This window comes from Salvelinus fontinalis, chromosome 4 (genome assembly GCF_029448725.1).
Source record: "Salvelinus fontinalis isolate EN_2023a chromosome 4, ASM2944872v1, whole genome shotgun sequence".
Lineage (NCBI taxonomy): Eukaryota > Metazoa > Chordata > Actinopteri > Salmoniformes > Salmonidae > Salvelinus > Salvelinus fontinalis.
In genome coordinates this window covers 79,343,502-79,359,220 of record NC_074668.1, presented here as the reverse complement: position 1 = coordinate 79,359,220, position 15,719 = coordinate 79,343,502, and the positions used below count along the sequence as shown (strand labels likewise).

General features: G+C 42.9%; 1 protein-coding gene across 1 annotated transcript in view; it reads right to left on the bottom strand.

The window, feature by feature from the left end:
- Window positions 1–184: 184 nt before the first annotated feature.
- Window positions 185–15,719, bottom strand: part of LOC129854475 (72 kDa type IV collagenase-like) — a 32,911-nt gene continuing 17,376 nt past the window's right edge. Inside the window, exons 10-13 of the mRNA XM_055921554.1 lie at window positions 7,684–7,820; window positions 3,311–3,470; window positions 2,807–2,916; window positions 185–1,231 (exon numbers count right to left, since the gene is read on the bottom strand). Coding sequence (XP_055777529.1) covers window positions 1,125–1,231; window positions 2,807–2,916; window positions 3,311–3,470; window positions 7,684–7,820 — 514 coding nt within the window. The 3' untranslated portion in view covers window positions 185–1,124. The remainder of the gene's footprint in view (window positions 1,232–2,806; window positions 2,917–3,310; window positions 3,471–7,683; window positions 7,821–15,719) is intronic.

The following is a 15,719-nucleotide window of genomic DNA, read 5'->3' as shown; positions in this document are numbered from 1 at the left end:
CTGTAAGGGCCCTCAGAACGGCTCAACAAGGACCTGAATACAAATATACAGTATGAAGTGTACTTAAGAAAAAACGTTTTAGAACTACACCTATTTATAAACTATTAATTTACTGATTACAAATCGTGTGCTAGTAGGCTACAGAAGGGCGTTTCTCACACACACATACACACACACATTTAAATGTATTGACCATCCATCTTTATTATTTTACAGACAGAGAATGACACATTGCACAAAGCATTATAAAAAAGCATACGAATCAAAACAAAATGACCAGTATCAAAACAACAATACAAAAAGATTATTACACAATACTTCTGTGGTACTTCTCTTGTCATGACTCCATCATGCAACAACAAACCAGATACAGTCTCTAGGCAGCCCGTGCCTTTCATCTCCCTGTACCATCAGTGAAACAATAGACAGATCCTACAAAATTGAGAATTTGGTCTCCATATTTGTGCAGTACCCCTGTATAGTCTAATACAAAGTGCTAGCCCTATTTGAAGAATAAGGTGTGTCTATAAGTACTTACTTCTGAAAATAGTCTGAACAGAATGTAGAAAAACTGCATATCAAATATAGGATCATGCAAATAAGCATTTTCTATAAGCACCATTATCTGTCCAGATATATTGTGCAAATTCATATTTTCAACTGTATTCCACAACACTGAAATTACTATAGACTATTTCTCATTCTATTGCAGTATCATGTACTCTCTAGATTGCAGACATAGCAGTAAATATAGACAGCATTCATTCTTCAGATGATGCAATACTGCTCAGGTGAAGCTACATTTATATAGGAGAATATCTTCCAGTACAACACTGCCTGTCTCTATGTAGTGTGGACATACCTGATGTCTGAGTTTCTAATAACAAACAACGGGCTAAAGAGATCAAAGTAAATCTGCATCATCATAACACATAAACTGATAATATCACACAGTAATATAATACAACATCCTGTTGCCTATGTTCAGCCTGTGTAGATGGTCCCACGGTGTGTTAGAGGGTGTCTTTAGTTTCTAGGCTAGGGTGCAGGATAGGCTGGTTGGATAGGGATGGGGGAATCAGTCCGCTGAGAGCTTAGCCAACGTCTATGCGTCTCACTGTTGCTTAGTGACAACCCAGCCAGTCCTTTGTAATCTCGCCCAGTTTGACGATCTTCAGGCTACTGTCATCCATTTTGAAGTAGTGGGCACCTTTGAAGAAGTAGGTGTAATCTGGAAAACACAAACATTATGACGAGACAAGGTACATCAAAATCATCACATTCAGTGCATCAAATATACATCTAATTTCACCATGAGCAAGCCACGAGGCCTTACACACCAGAAGGGAAAATTCGAGCTGGTGTAAAATATGTCCCCTAAAAGCTTATATCTTAGTAACACACTATTGTCTCAGCCAGAGGAAGAGGACATGATGATGTCACTCGTCTCCTCAGTAAAAACACCCAATCAGGAATCAGCGGTGGAGGAGCTCAGGCTAATTAGAATGAAGACAGAGGTACCTCTGTGAAGCAGCACAGGCTGGCTCTATCAAACACTGTTTCTAGTAGGGAAGCGCGGTGTGTGATGTATAGTATATGTGTGTCAGAAGCAAGGGTATAAAAAAACTCTGGTTAACTGCCACAGACTTAAGATTTACCTCCTGTGTTATACTACTTCCTCCTCTTTCTACTCTCTCCACCTGCCTCTGCTCTCTCTCCTCCTACCTCTACTCTCTCTCCTTGCTTTCTCGCTTTCCTCCTGCCTCTACTCTCTCCTACTGCCTCTACTCAGTCCTTCCACTCTCTCGCCTTCTGCCTCTACTCTCTCTCCTTGCTTTCTCTCTCTCCTTCCGCCTCTACTCTCTCTCCTTATTCTCCTCCTGCCTCTACTCTCTTTTCTCCTGCCTCTACTCTCTCTCCTTGCTCTCTCCTCCTGCCTCTACTCTCCCTCCTTACTCTCTCCTCCTGCCTCTACCCTCTCTCCTTGCTCTCTCCTCCTGCCTCTACTCTCCCTCCTTACTCTCTCCTCCTGCCTCTACTCTCCCTCCTTACTCTCTCCTCCTGCCTCTACTCTCTCTCCTTACTCTCTCCTCCTGCCTCTACTCTCTCTACTCCTCCCTCTCTCTCCTCCTCCCTCTACTCTCTCTCCTCCTGCGTCTGCTCTCTCTCCTCCTGCATCTGCTCCCTCTCCTTGCTCTCTCTCCTCCTGCCTATCGGGCGTGCAATGATGTGCAATGATGTCAGAGGGAATAAAACAGTTTTGGTTGTTTTAAGTAACGTCTTTGTTGTTGTAATATCTAAACAGACGTGGCAGTTTCCCCACTAAGGATTCCAGCTTTAAGGCCAGGTGCCAGTTCATAATGAGAGGACTGGCTGGGTCAGGTTGGGTTCTAACTGCCAGGAATGTAAGCCTGCAGCCAGTGGTGTCAGTACAGCTCAGACTGAAGCAGGAAGCAGTGCTCCCTCCATGTTCACACAGGACCCAGCTACCTCTCTCTCTTCCAGTTGACATCTCTCTCTCTATTTCTCTCTTCAGTAGATATCCCACTGGGCACACACTGGTTGAAGCAACATTGTTTCCACGTCAGTTCAATGAAATTACATTGAACCAAAGTGGAATAGACGTTGAATTGACATCTGTGTCCAGTGTGTATCTCTCTCTATATCCCTCTCTCCCCCTCTCTACCCCCCCCCCTCTCTCTCTCTCTCTCCCTCTATCCCCCCTGCTCTGTGTGTGTGGTGATGTCACTCTAAGCGATGTTCAATAAAGTATCTATTATACAGTATTGTATTGTAGTATGCTTACCGATGCCATTCAGACTAAAGGCAGAGTCAATGCCGTCTGGGATTCCATTCCAGGAGTCAGCGATGAGCTTGGGGAAGCCAGGGTCCATCTTCTTCTTGGCTTCATTGTACCTGGAGGGGCATGATAACACACAGAGGCCATGATATCAATGTTTAGTCATGAGTACATGATACTATGTTAGTCTGTTAGGTACAAGAAGATTGGGCCGTTTTGGTTGACAAATCACAGCAGTCATGCAAGAGTTAAGTACATACAGCAACAGTATCTTACATTATCCCTGTATTAGGTAAGAGCAGAGTGAGCTGTTTTAACAGTCCAGTGGAAGCTAAGGTCTCTAATTAAAAGCAGACATGGCTCAGCACAGCAGCACACCAACACATCAACACACAGTGACGTCTATAGAATTAGACTTTAAAGTAATTCTAATTCTATAGCGACGTCATCGTTATAATCCTGAGTGGATCAGACACAGGCTTTGGTAGGGGTTGTATTGTGGTGACTCACCTCCAGAACTTGTCTCCAGCGAACAGGTAGGTCTTCTGGCTCTTTCCAAAGGAGAAGGCTGCGTCAATGCCTTTCAGGTCTGTGGGCAGGCCTATAGAGGAGATTCTCTTGGGGTAGCCTTTCTCTATCTGGTCTGCATTGAAGATCCACATCTCATTGCCTATATGAGAGAGAGGAGGGGGGAGATGGCAAATGAGCACAGGTCAAGATGCTCCCAGGGAAGGGTTTGTGAGGATAGAGTTTCTCTAAACTGTTATCTTTTCACTAGCCACAGAGAGACAATGATCATAGGAGTTGGCAAGACAGCACAAACAGATCTGGGGCCAGGCTAACATTTGATCATATCTTGTGGTTAGGGAGGACTGGATAAATGATTGAGGAAATGTGACTCATAGCTTTACAATTGAAGGGCTGGATGGAAAATAAATGGTTCTGTTCTACAAGGCCAAGCATTAATCTTCTTAAATAGAGACACTATGTTTTGGAAGAGCTCTGATTTCATGGTCTTATAGGAGATGGAGTTGTCTAAAGGAGAATGGCATGCTACTACAATGCATGGCATGTATTAGAAACCACTAATAACTACTTACAGTACTAATGTCCAAAATGTCCAAACCACACACTAGCAGTATACTTGACTGAAATACTAAAAGACACACTTATGATTCTCCTAATGGTGAACTTCTTAGAAATAGGATGTTATTTACTGGAAATTGTCACAGCCGTTTAACGGTGACAGAGAGAGGAAACCGCCATGAAAATGTCATTGTGTGTTTTTCTGATCAAGTCAATAAGCACAACAATGAAATGCATATATGCAAGCGTGTAATCCTGGATTGTTCTCCTGGGTATCAACAGTGAATGACAACTAATCTACATACTCTCCCATACATACAAAAAAAACCTGTATGTATTTATTAGGGTTGAATGGCGGGAAACCGGTTACCGAGATTTACTACTCCCCTTTCCCGGGATAAATACAGTAACTGTGAGAAACCTGTAAATTATAATAAATTATTTATGTGAACAGCATGGCGTGAAATGGAATTGTTAAATGATGTGCAATTTCTAAATCTGGCTATTCTACGGCCTCTGAATGATGAATCAACGCTCAGGGTGGGGACAGACAGCCCATCTCAGGGTGGGGACAGACAGCCCATCTCAGGGTGGGGACAGACAGCCCATCTCAGGGTGGGGACAGACAGCCCATCTCAGGGTGGGGACAGACAGCCCATCTCAGGGTGGGGACAGACAGCCCATCTCAGGGTGGGGACAGACAGCCCATCTCAGTATGGAGCGCAGTTCACAGTGCATGTAGACCTATCCTCTCATCATGGTCACTTTTTTTCTTGTGACAGGGAGGCCTACATTTGCTACATCATAGTCGATGCTCAGTAATATAAAGACTGAATGCACCTCTAATTTACCCATCTCCATCTGGCTTTCAGGGGTCACCTTGTTTTTTAACTGTAAAGATAGAACATATTTTGTATTGCAGCTGCAGAGTTTTAAAACAGCCTGTCTCTTGAATATCGTTGCTTTAAAATCAGTGCACGCGCAGTCTTTCTCTCTCTCCATCAACTCCATTCAAAATAGATCATCCTGTTCTAGATTGATATACAGCCCTATATATAGATGTCCTTGCCTACCTCTATCAGGTAATACATTCAATGAGGTATTAACCTTATATTTAGCTAATTAATGATGGGTTATGCATAATAAGCTTATAATTTATAGCCTCTGTCTCTTGCGCAATATGCTAGCACCTCTGCTCCCCTGGCCTCCTTAAAAAACGGAGTCCCATGCAGGAAAAGCTAGACTAGAATAGCTTGCTGGACAATAGAGAATTATACCAGTAGACTAATCGAAGAGGGACGCAAGCTCTTTTTATGCTGAATGTTAAATACAGCAGCCAATAGAACTCACAGGTACTTTGAAAGAAGAGTGAACTCACGATGGCGGTGGGTTATAGCAGTGATTTATTCAGACCCATAACCATTCAATCTTCATGAAGAGAAGTGAAAGCCTCCTGCATCTGATTCTGGTCCTATATTACTCAAGGATGTCATTAGAATGATGAAGATAAGGACATCAAAACTTATTTAATATAACTGTTGAAAGCGAGGAAGGAATGAAGCGTCAGCCTACTAATTATACAAATTCCAAAATTAGAATCACATTTCTAGGCTATACTTTAACTTTGTAGGCCACATGTGCTGCTTCAGAATTGCATGTTCTATTCCACTTTATCATGGTTTGAATGATGTGCGTAATTCCAGTCCATATAATACAGTATAATACAATACAGTACAGTAATACAGTTCACACTCAAAAAGATTAGCCTACGGGAGATAGTTTCATTTATCTACCAAAGAGAGCATATATAGCTAGCTACAACTATGGGCATTTATTGGATGACGGCACAATTATTTGGGCGTTTTTGGGTTTGGTTTCATTAAATGTATTTAATATATGGCTTGTCAGGCTCAGGTAGCATCAGGTTTTAATCTTCATGCTGATCAAAGCTCTAATCAAATCCAGACATATTTATATTCTTTATGATGCTTTTCAATGACACTTCCAGGTTTTAACAGGAATTACCGGGTTACCCGGGAGAAAAGTGATTTATTCTCGGGATGGAACATTTGTAAAATACCGGAAAAATATTCAACCTTATTATGTATGTATGTATGTATGTATGTATGTATGTATGTATGTATGTATGTATGTATGTATGTATGTATGTATGTATGTAATGTATGTAATGTATGTATGTATGTATGTATGTATGTATGTATGTATGTAATGTATGTATGTATGTATGTATGTATGTATGTAATGTATGTATGTATGTATGTATGTATGTATGTATGTATGTATGTATGTATGTACAGTGTATTCGGAAAGTATCCAGACCTCTTGACTTTTTACACATTTTGTTACGTTACAGCCTTATTCTAAAATTGATTAAATTGTGTTTTTTCCTCAACAATCTACACACAATACTCCATAATGACAAAGCAAAAAGGGGACATTCAGATACTTGTCCTGAAGCCACATCTGTGTTGTCTTGGCTGTGTGCTAAGGGTCGTTGTCCTGTTTGAAGGGGAACCTTCGCCCCAGTCTGAGGTCCTGAGCACTCTGGGGCAGGTTTTCATCAAGGATCTCTCTGTACTTTGCTCCGTTCATCTTTGACTTGATCCTGACTAGTCTCCCAGTTCCTGCCGCTGAAAAACATCCTCACAGCATGATGCTGCCACCACCATGCTTCACCGTAGGGATGGTGCCAGGTTTCCTCCAGACGTGACGCTTGGCATTCAGGCCAAAGAGTTCTATCTTGGTTTCATCAGACCAAAGAATCTTGTTTCTCATGGTCTGAGAGTCTTTAGGTACCTTTTGGCAAAATCCAAGCGGGGTATCATCTGGCTTTTACTGAGGAGTGGCTTCCGTCTGGCCACTCTACCATAAAGGCCTGATTGGTGGAGTGCTGCAGAGATGGTTGTTCTTCTGGAAGGTTCTCCCATCTCCACAGAGGAACTCTAGAGCTCTGGTCACCTCCCTGACCAAGGCCCTTCTCCACCGATTGCTCAGTTTGGCCAGGCGGCCAGCTCTAGGAAAAGTCTTGGTGGTTCCAAACTTCTTCCATTTAAGAATGATGGAGGCCACTGTGTTCTTGGGGACCTGCAATGTTGCAGAATTTTTTTGGTACCCTTCCCCAGATCTGTGCCTCGCCACAATCCTGTCATGGAGCTCTATGGACAATTCCTTCGACATCATGGCTTGGTTTTTGCTCTGACATGCACTGTCCACTGTGGGACCTTATATAGACAGGTTTGTGCCTTTCCAAATCATGTCCGAAACGGCACAGTGATGCCGAAACGTTGGTGATTTACCCAATAAATGACTGGGAGTTTATATATGGAGTGTGCGACTCTCTTTATTTTGATAGTTTATTCGCCGTTAGTCAGCACCTCCACACAAAACAATGTTTCTGGGTGTGCGCCAGCTCATGTTTTTCAATCAATTGAATTTACTACAGGTGGACTCCAATCAAGTTGTAGAAACATCTCAAGGATAATCAATATAAACAGGATGCACCTGAGCTTCATTTCGAGTCGCATAGAAAGGGTCTGAATACTTATGTAATAAAGGTTTTTCAGTTTTTTTTTTTTTTATAAATTCCTCCCCAAAATCTAAAAACCTGTTTTCGCTTGGTCATTATGGGATATTGTGTGTTTAAAAAAAAAATACAAATTTTAGAATAAAGCTGTAACATTACAAAATATGGAAAAAGTCAAGGGGTCTGAATACTTTCCCAATGCACTGTATCTCAACGGTGGATGACACAACTCAGTCTCCCATACATACATTACCTGCAAAGAACACAGTCTTCTCCTCCAGTGGGTTCTCATAGGCAGCGTCGATGGTGACAGGGAGCTCATGCCAGTAGGTGGCTACCAGCATGGGACCTGAAGGCTTGCCCCGGAAGTTGGTTGACCTGAATATGAACCTGATAGAGAGAGCAGAGAGAGGAGTTACCTACTGGTTCAAATCATGTAAGAGGGGGCAGAGAGGAGAGAAAGGAGGGGGTCAGATGAAGGGAGAGTAGAGAGTAGAGGGCAGTGGGGAAGAGAGGAGAGGGGGGAAGGGGAGAGGGGAGACGGGAGAGAAGCAGTGAGAAAGGGGAGAAGGAAAGAGGCAAGGAGAGAGGGGAGAGGAGGGAAGAGGGAAAGAGAGAGGGGGAAGAGGGAAAGAGAGAGGGGAGAGGGGAAAGAGAGAGGAGAGGAGGGAAGGGGGAAAGAGAGAGGGGAGAGGGGAAAGAGAGAGGAGAGGAGGGAAGGGCAGGGGGAAAGAGAGAGGGGAGAGGGGAAAGAGAGAGGGGAGAGGAGGGAAGAGGGAAAGAGAGAGGAGAGGAGGGAAGGGGGAAAGAGAGAGGGGAGAGGGGAAAGTGAAGGGCAGTAAGAGATGTGAGAGGGGAAAGTAAGAGGGAAAGAGAGAGAGGGGCAGTAAGTGAGAGGGAGAGTTTCAGCAGCCCAGGCAGCGAAGCCACAATAGCCTGATTCATTCAGCATCTGGTTCTTGTTAGGACCGGGGTTTATCGAAGCCAAGGGAACAAGACCCATCTTGCCCAGATTTCCAACAGGCAGCTGCATGAGCAACAACAGCAGCAGCAGCAGCTCCCCAAGTCTTTTCCATTGACCTATTTTTCAAAGAGCCAGATATTTCTCAGATAGATAAAGCCTGTTAATGGTTCTAAAATGCTATGCAGATATGAACAAAGTAGTCATATGATGATCTGCTATAGCAATCTATTCAAGGTAGAGGTATGTTGAATTAGTCCCACAAAACAAGCCAACCTGACCCTAAATCAGACAGGAAGACAATTCATGTCCACCTCTGATTGTGAGATTACAGGAAATCATATACCTGGGTCACAGAGATTCCATCATTTCACTCACTCTAGTCACATTCTGGATGCATATGTAATACACTTCCTGCATAAGATGCAGCCAGAGAGGTTAGAGAAACCTAGCTAGCAGGGCTGTCTGTGTTCAGTGTCTCGATCCCATACAGGTCCACCTCATCACCGGCCAAACCGGCCGTGATTGGGCCCAGCGTCGTCTGGGTTTGGCCGGCGTAGGCCGTCATTGTAAATAAGAATTTGTTCTTAACTAACTTGCCTAGTTAAATAAACTTTCAATAAAACAATCACTAGGCCAGTGAACAGTGACAGTGTGCGTGGGTTCAGTTCAGTGGATTATTCTGCAGACTTCCCACTCAGCCCTGTGCTGAGACATTGACTGTAAACAAGGTGCTGAGCACAGAGTGAAGTTAGACCACCAGCATGTCTTACTCATCCTTCATGTCCAGATCTGCTTTCCATCACCATGCTGAGACAGGAGAGATTAGAGAGAGGATTCTACCTACACCAGAGAGATTAGAGAGAGGATTCTACCTACACCAGAGAGATTAGAGAGAGGATTCTACCTACACCAGAGAGATTAGAGAGAGGATTCTACCTACACCAGAGAGATTAGAGAGAGGATTCTACCTACACCAGAGAGATTAGAGAGAGGATTCTACTTACACCAGAGAGATTAGAGAGAGGATTCTACCTACACCAGAGAGATTAGAGAGAGGATTCTACCTACACCAGAGAGATTAGAGAGAGGATTCTACCTACACCAGAGAGATTAGAGAGAGGATTCTATTTACACCAGAGAGATTAGAGAGGGGATTCTACCTACACCAGAGAGATTAGAGAGAGGATTCTACCTACACCAGAGAGATTAGAGAGAGGATTCTACCTACACCAGAGAGATCAGAGAGAGGATTCTACTTACACCAGAGAGATTAGAGAGGATTCTACCTAAACCAGAGAGATGAGAGAGAGGATTCTACCTTCACCAGAGAGATGAGAGAGAGGATTCTACCTTCACCAGAGAGATTGGAGAGGATTCTACCTACACCAGAGAGATTAGAGAGAGGTTTCTACCTACACCAGAGAGATTGGAGAGGATTCTACCCACACCAGAGAGATTAGAGAAAGGATTCTACCTACACCAGAGAGATTACAGAGGATTCTACCCACACCAGAGAGATTAGAGAGAGGATTCTACCTACACAAGAGACATTAGAGAGGGGATTCTACCCACACCAGAGAGATTAGAGAGGGGATTCTACCCACACCAGAGAGATTAGAGAGAGGATTCTACCCACACCAGAGAGATTAGAGAGGGGATTCTACCCGCACCAGAGAGATTAGAGAGAGGATTCTACCTACACCAGAGAGATTAGAGAGAGGATTCTACCTACACCAGAGAGATCAGAGAGAGAATTATACCTACACCAGAGAGATTAGAGAGAGGATTCTACCTACACCAGCGAGATTAGAGAGAGGATTCTACCTACACCAGCGAGATTAGAGAGAGGATTCTACCTACACCAGCGAGATTAGAGAGAGGATTCTACCTTCACCAGAGAGATTAGAGAGAGGATTCTACCTACACCACAGAGATTAGAGAGAGGATTCTACCTACACCAGAGAGATTAGAGAGAGGATTCTACCTACACCAGAGAGATTAGAGAGAGAATTCTACCTACACCAGAGAGATCAGAGAGAGAATTCTACCTACACCAGAGAGATTAGAGAGAGGATTCTACCTACACCAGCGAGATTAGAGAGAGGATTCTACCTACACCAGCGAGATTAGAGAGAGGATTCTACCTTCACCAGAGAGATTAGAGAGAGGATTCTACCTACACCAGCGAGATTAAAGAGAGGATTCTACCTTCACCAGAGAGATTAGAGAGAGAATTCTACCTTCACCAGAGAGATTAGAGAGAGGATTCTACCTACACCAGAGAGATTAGAGAGGATTCTACCCACACCAGAGAGATTAGAGAGAGGATTCTACCTTCACCAGAGAGATTAGAGAGAGGATTCTACCCACACCAGAGAGATTAGAGAGGATTCTACCTACACCAGAGAGATTAGAGAGAGGATTCTACCCACACCAGAGAGATTAGAGAGAGGATTCTACCTTCACCAGAGAGATTAGAGAGAGGATTCTACCTTCACCAGAGAGATTAGAGAGAGGATTCTACCTTCACCAGAGAGATTAGAGAGAGGATTCTACCCACACCAGAGAGATTAGAGAGAGGATTCTACCTTCACCAGAGAGATTAGAGAGAGGATTCTACCTTCACCAGAGAGATTAGAGAGAGGATTCTACCTTCACCAGAGGGATTAGAGAGGATTCTACCTACACGAGAGAGATTAGAGAGAGGATTCTACCTACACCAGAGAGATTAGAGAGAGGATTCTACCCACACCAGAGAGATTAGAGAGAGGATTCTACCTACACCAGAGAGATTAGATAGAGGATTCTACCTACACCAGAGAGATTAGAGAGAGGATTCTACCTACACCAGAGAGATTAGAGAGAGGATTCTACCTTCACCAGAGAGATTAGAGAGAGGATTCTACCTTCACCAGAGAGATTAGAGAGAGGATTCTACCTACACCAGAGAGATTAGAGAGAGGATTCTACCTACACCAGAGAGATTAGAGAGAGGATTCTACCCACACCAGAGAGATTAGAGAGAGGATTCTACCTACACCAGAGAGATTAGAGAGAGGATTCTACCCACACCAGAGAGCTTAGAGAGAGGATTCTACCCACACCAGAGAGCTTAGAGAGAGGATTCTACCCACACCAGAGAGATTAGAGAGGATTCTACCTACACCAGAGAGATTAGAGAGGATTCTACCCACACCAGAGAGATTAGAGAGAGGATTCTACCTTCACCAGAGAGATTAGAGAGAGGATTCTACCTTCACCAGAGAGATTAGAGAGAGGATTCTACCCTCACCAGAGGGATTAGAGAGAGGATTCTACCCACACCAGAGAGATTAGAGAGAGGATTCTACCTTCACCAGAGAGATTAGAGAGAGGATTCTACCTTCACCAGAGAGATTAGAGAGAGGATTCTACCTTCACCGGAGGGATTAGAGAGAGGATTCTACCCACACCAGAGAGATTAGAGAGAGGATTCTACCTTCACCAGAGAGATTAGAGAGAGGATTCTACCTTCACCAGAGAGATTAGAGAGAGGATTCTACCCACACCAGAGAGATTAAAGAGAGGATTCTACCCACACCAGAGAGATTAGAGAGAGGTTTCTACCTACACCAGAGAGATTAGAGAGAGGATTCTACCTTCACCAGAGAGATTAGAGAGAGGATTCTACCTACACCAGAGAGATTAGAGAGAGGATTCTACCTACACCAGAGAGATTAGAGAGAGGATTCTACCTACACCAGAGAGATTAGAGAGAGGATTCTACCTACACCAGAGAGATTAGAGAGAGGATTCTACCTTCACCAGAGAGATTAGAGAGAGGATTCTACCCACACCAGAGAGATTAGAGAGAGGATTCTACCTACACCAGAGAGATTAGAGAGAGGATTCTACCTTCACCAGAGAGATTAGAGAGAGGATTCTACATTCACCAGAGAGATTAGAGAGAGGATTCCATCTTCACCAGAGGGATCTGCTCTCCAAAAAGTGTTAGCTGGGTGACAACACTTTTAAACTGATGCACACTATGTCCAGTCTAGTAGCCCTCAGACTCCAGACAGTACACTGACTCACTAGACTGGTGACTGCCCTCCAGACTCCAGACATTACACTGACTCACTAGACTGGTGACTGCCCTCCAGACTCCAGACATTACACTGACTCACTAGACTGGTGACTGCCCTCCAGACTCCAGACATTACACTGACTCACTAGACTGGTGACTGCCCTCCAGACTCCAGACATTACACTGACTCACTAGACTGGTGACTGCCCTCCAGACTCCAGACATTACACTGACTCACTAGACTGGTGACTGCCCTCCAGACTCCAGACATTACACTGACTCACTAGACTGGTGACTGGCCTCCAGACTCCAGACATTACATTGACCCATTAGACTGGTGACTGCCCCCCAGACTCCAGACATTACACTGACTCACTAGACTGGTGACTGCCTTCCAGACTCCAGACATTACACTGACTCACTAGACTGGTGACTGCCCTCCAGACTCCAGACATTACACTGACTCACTAGACTGGTGACTGCCCTCCAGACAGTACACTGACTCACTAGACTGGTGACTGCCCTCCAGTCTATGACTTCCCTATTTATCTGTCTCTGTATTTTCACTGCTGCCTAAAAATAGGGAGAAGCAGAACAAAACAAAATGGATGCACACAGAAATGAATATCCTAATGTGCCCTAGGCTATTTTTATTAACCTTGACATTGGTTGACAGCTCCATGAAAACAATTTTTTGTCCGAGGAAACGAAACAACAATAACCTTAGTAGTCTCTATCCTAATCTTTGTTTATTGACTTGAGTCTCCATCTCTCCTCACTCTTTGTCTCTATATTGAATCTCTCCTCACTTTCTCTCTATATTGAATCTCTCCTCACTCTTTGTCTCTATATTGAATCTCTCCTCACTTTCTCTCTATATTGAATCTCTCCTCACTCTTTGTCTGTATTGAATCTCTCCTCACTCTTTCTCTCTGTATTGAATCTCTCCTCACTCTTTCTCTTTATATTGAATCTCTCCTCTCTTTGTCTCTATATTGAATCTCTCCTCACTCCTTTTCTTTCTCTCTACATTGAATCTCTCCTCACTCTTTCTCTTTCTCTCTATATTGAATCTCTCCTCTCTTTGTCTCTATATTGAATCTCTCCTCACTCCTTTTCTTTCTCTCTACATTGAATCTCTCCTCACTCTTTCTCTCTATATTGAATCTCTCCTCACTCTTTCTCTCTATATTGAATCTCTCCTCACTCTTTCTCTTTCTCTCTATATTGAATCTCTCCTCACTCTTTCTCTCTATATTGAATCTCTCCTCACTCTTTCTCTCTATATTGAATCTCTCCTCACTCTTTCTCTTTCTCTCTATATTGAATCTCTCCTCACTCTTTCTCTCTATATTGAATCTCACCTCACTCTTTCTCTCTATATTGAATCTCTCCTCACTCTTTCTCTCTATATTGAATCTCTCCTCACTCTTTCTCTTTCTCTCTATATTGAATCTCTCCTCACTCTTTCTCTCTATATTGAATCTCTCCTCACTCTTTCTCTCTACATTGAATCTCTCCTCACTCTTTCTCTTTCTCTCTATACTGAATCTCTCCTCACTCTTTCTCTTTCTCTCTACATTGAATCTCTCCTCACTCTTTCTCTCTACATTGAATCTCTCCTCACTCTTTCTCTCTATATTGAATCTCTCCTCACTCTTTCTCTCTATATTGAATCTCTCCTCACTCTTTCTCTCTATATTGAATCTATCCTCACTCTTTCTATCTATATTGAATCTCTCCTCACTCTTTCTCTCTATATTGAATCTCTCCTCACTCTTTCTCTCTATATTGAATCTCTCCTCACTCTTTCTCTCTATATTGAATCTCTCCTCACTCTTTCTCTCTATATTGAATCTCTCCTCACTCTTTCTCTCTACATTGAATCTCTCCTCACTCTTTCTCTCTATATTGAATCTCTCCTCACTCTTTCTCTCTACATTGAATCTCTCCTCACTCTTTCTCTCTATATTGAATCTCTCCTCACTCTTTCTCTCTATATTGAATCTCTCCTCACTCTTTCTCTCTATATTGAATCTCTCCTCACTCTTTCTCTCTATATTGAATCTATCCTCACTCTTTCTATCTATATTGAATCTCTCCTCACTCTTTCTCTCTATATTGAATCTCTCCTCACTCTTTCTCTCTATATTGAATCTCTCCTCACTCTTTCTCTCTATATTGAATCTCTCCTCACTCTTTCTCTCTATATTGAATCTCTCCTCACTCTTTCTCTCTACATTGAATCTCTCCTCACTCTTTCTCTCTATACTGAATCTCTCCTCACTCTTTCTCTTTCTCTCTACATTGAATCTCTCCTCACTCTTTCTCTCTACATTGAATCTCTCCTCACTCTTTCTCTCTATATTGAATCTCTCCTCACTCTTTCTCTCTATATTGAATCTCTCCTCACTCTTTCTCTCTATATTGAATCTCTCCTCACTCTTTCTCTCTATATTGAATCTATCCTCACTCTTTCTATCTATATTGAATCTCTCCTCACTCTTTCTCTCTATATTGAATCTCTCCTCACTCTTTCTCTCTATATTGAATCTCTCCTCACTCCTTCTCTCTATATTGAATCTCTCCTCACTCTTTCTCTCTATATTGAATCTCTCCTCACTCTTTCTCTCTATATTGAATCTCTCCTCACTCCTTCTCTCTATATTGAATCTCTCCTCACTCCTTCTCTCTATATTGAATCTCTCCTCACTCTCGCTGTCTCTGTTCCATCTCTTCTCACTCCTCTGCTCCATGGCTCTGATAGCTAAACCATCTGGTGACCTAGAGCCAACAATGAATAACTAGGGACCAAAGTCATCCCACCACTGAAACCTGAGATACAGCCTAACTGGCCCTCTGAGTCCAGATCTCATGCAGCTATGGGTTTGGTACTGTAACTCCTCCATAGAGATGTCGGATCTTAATTTAATCACTCTTTTGTTGATGAGAATTTTCCTGCACAGCAGTTTATTCAAGTTTTAAAAATGCTTCTAATGTTTGCAATTTCCACTTTAACATTTCAGACTCGATTTGCACGAACTTAAAATGTACAACCCCTACAAAAAATGTCCATTAATTATGATCCAAATAATTATTCACGTTTCCTTTTGCTTCAGGATTATTTCTCTACTGTAGCAAACTGGCTCAAATGAAGATCCTACAGCCGTAACTCCCTCCGTAATGGCATTTCCCTCCATCTGAGAGATACACCCCATAATTATAGCTATCATTGAATATGTGTCATTGTTAATGATAT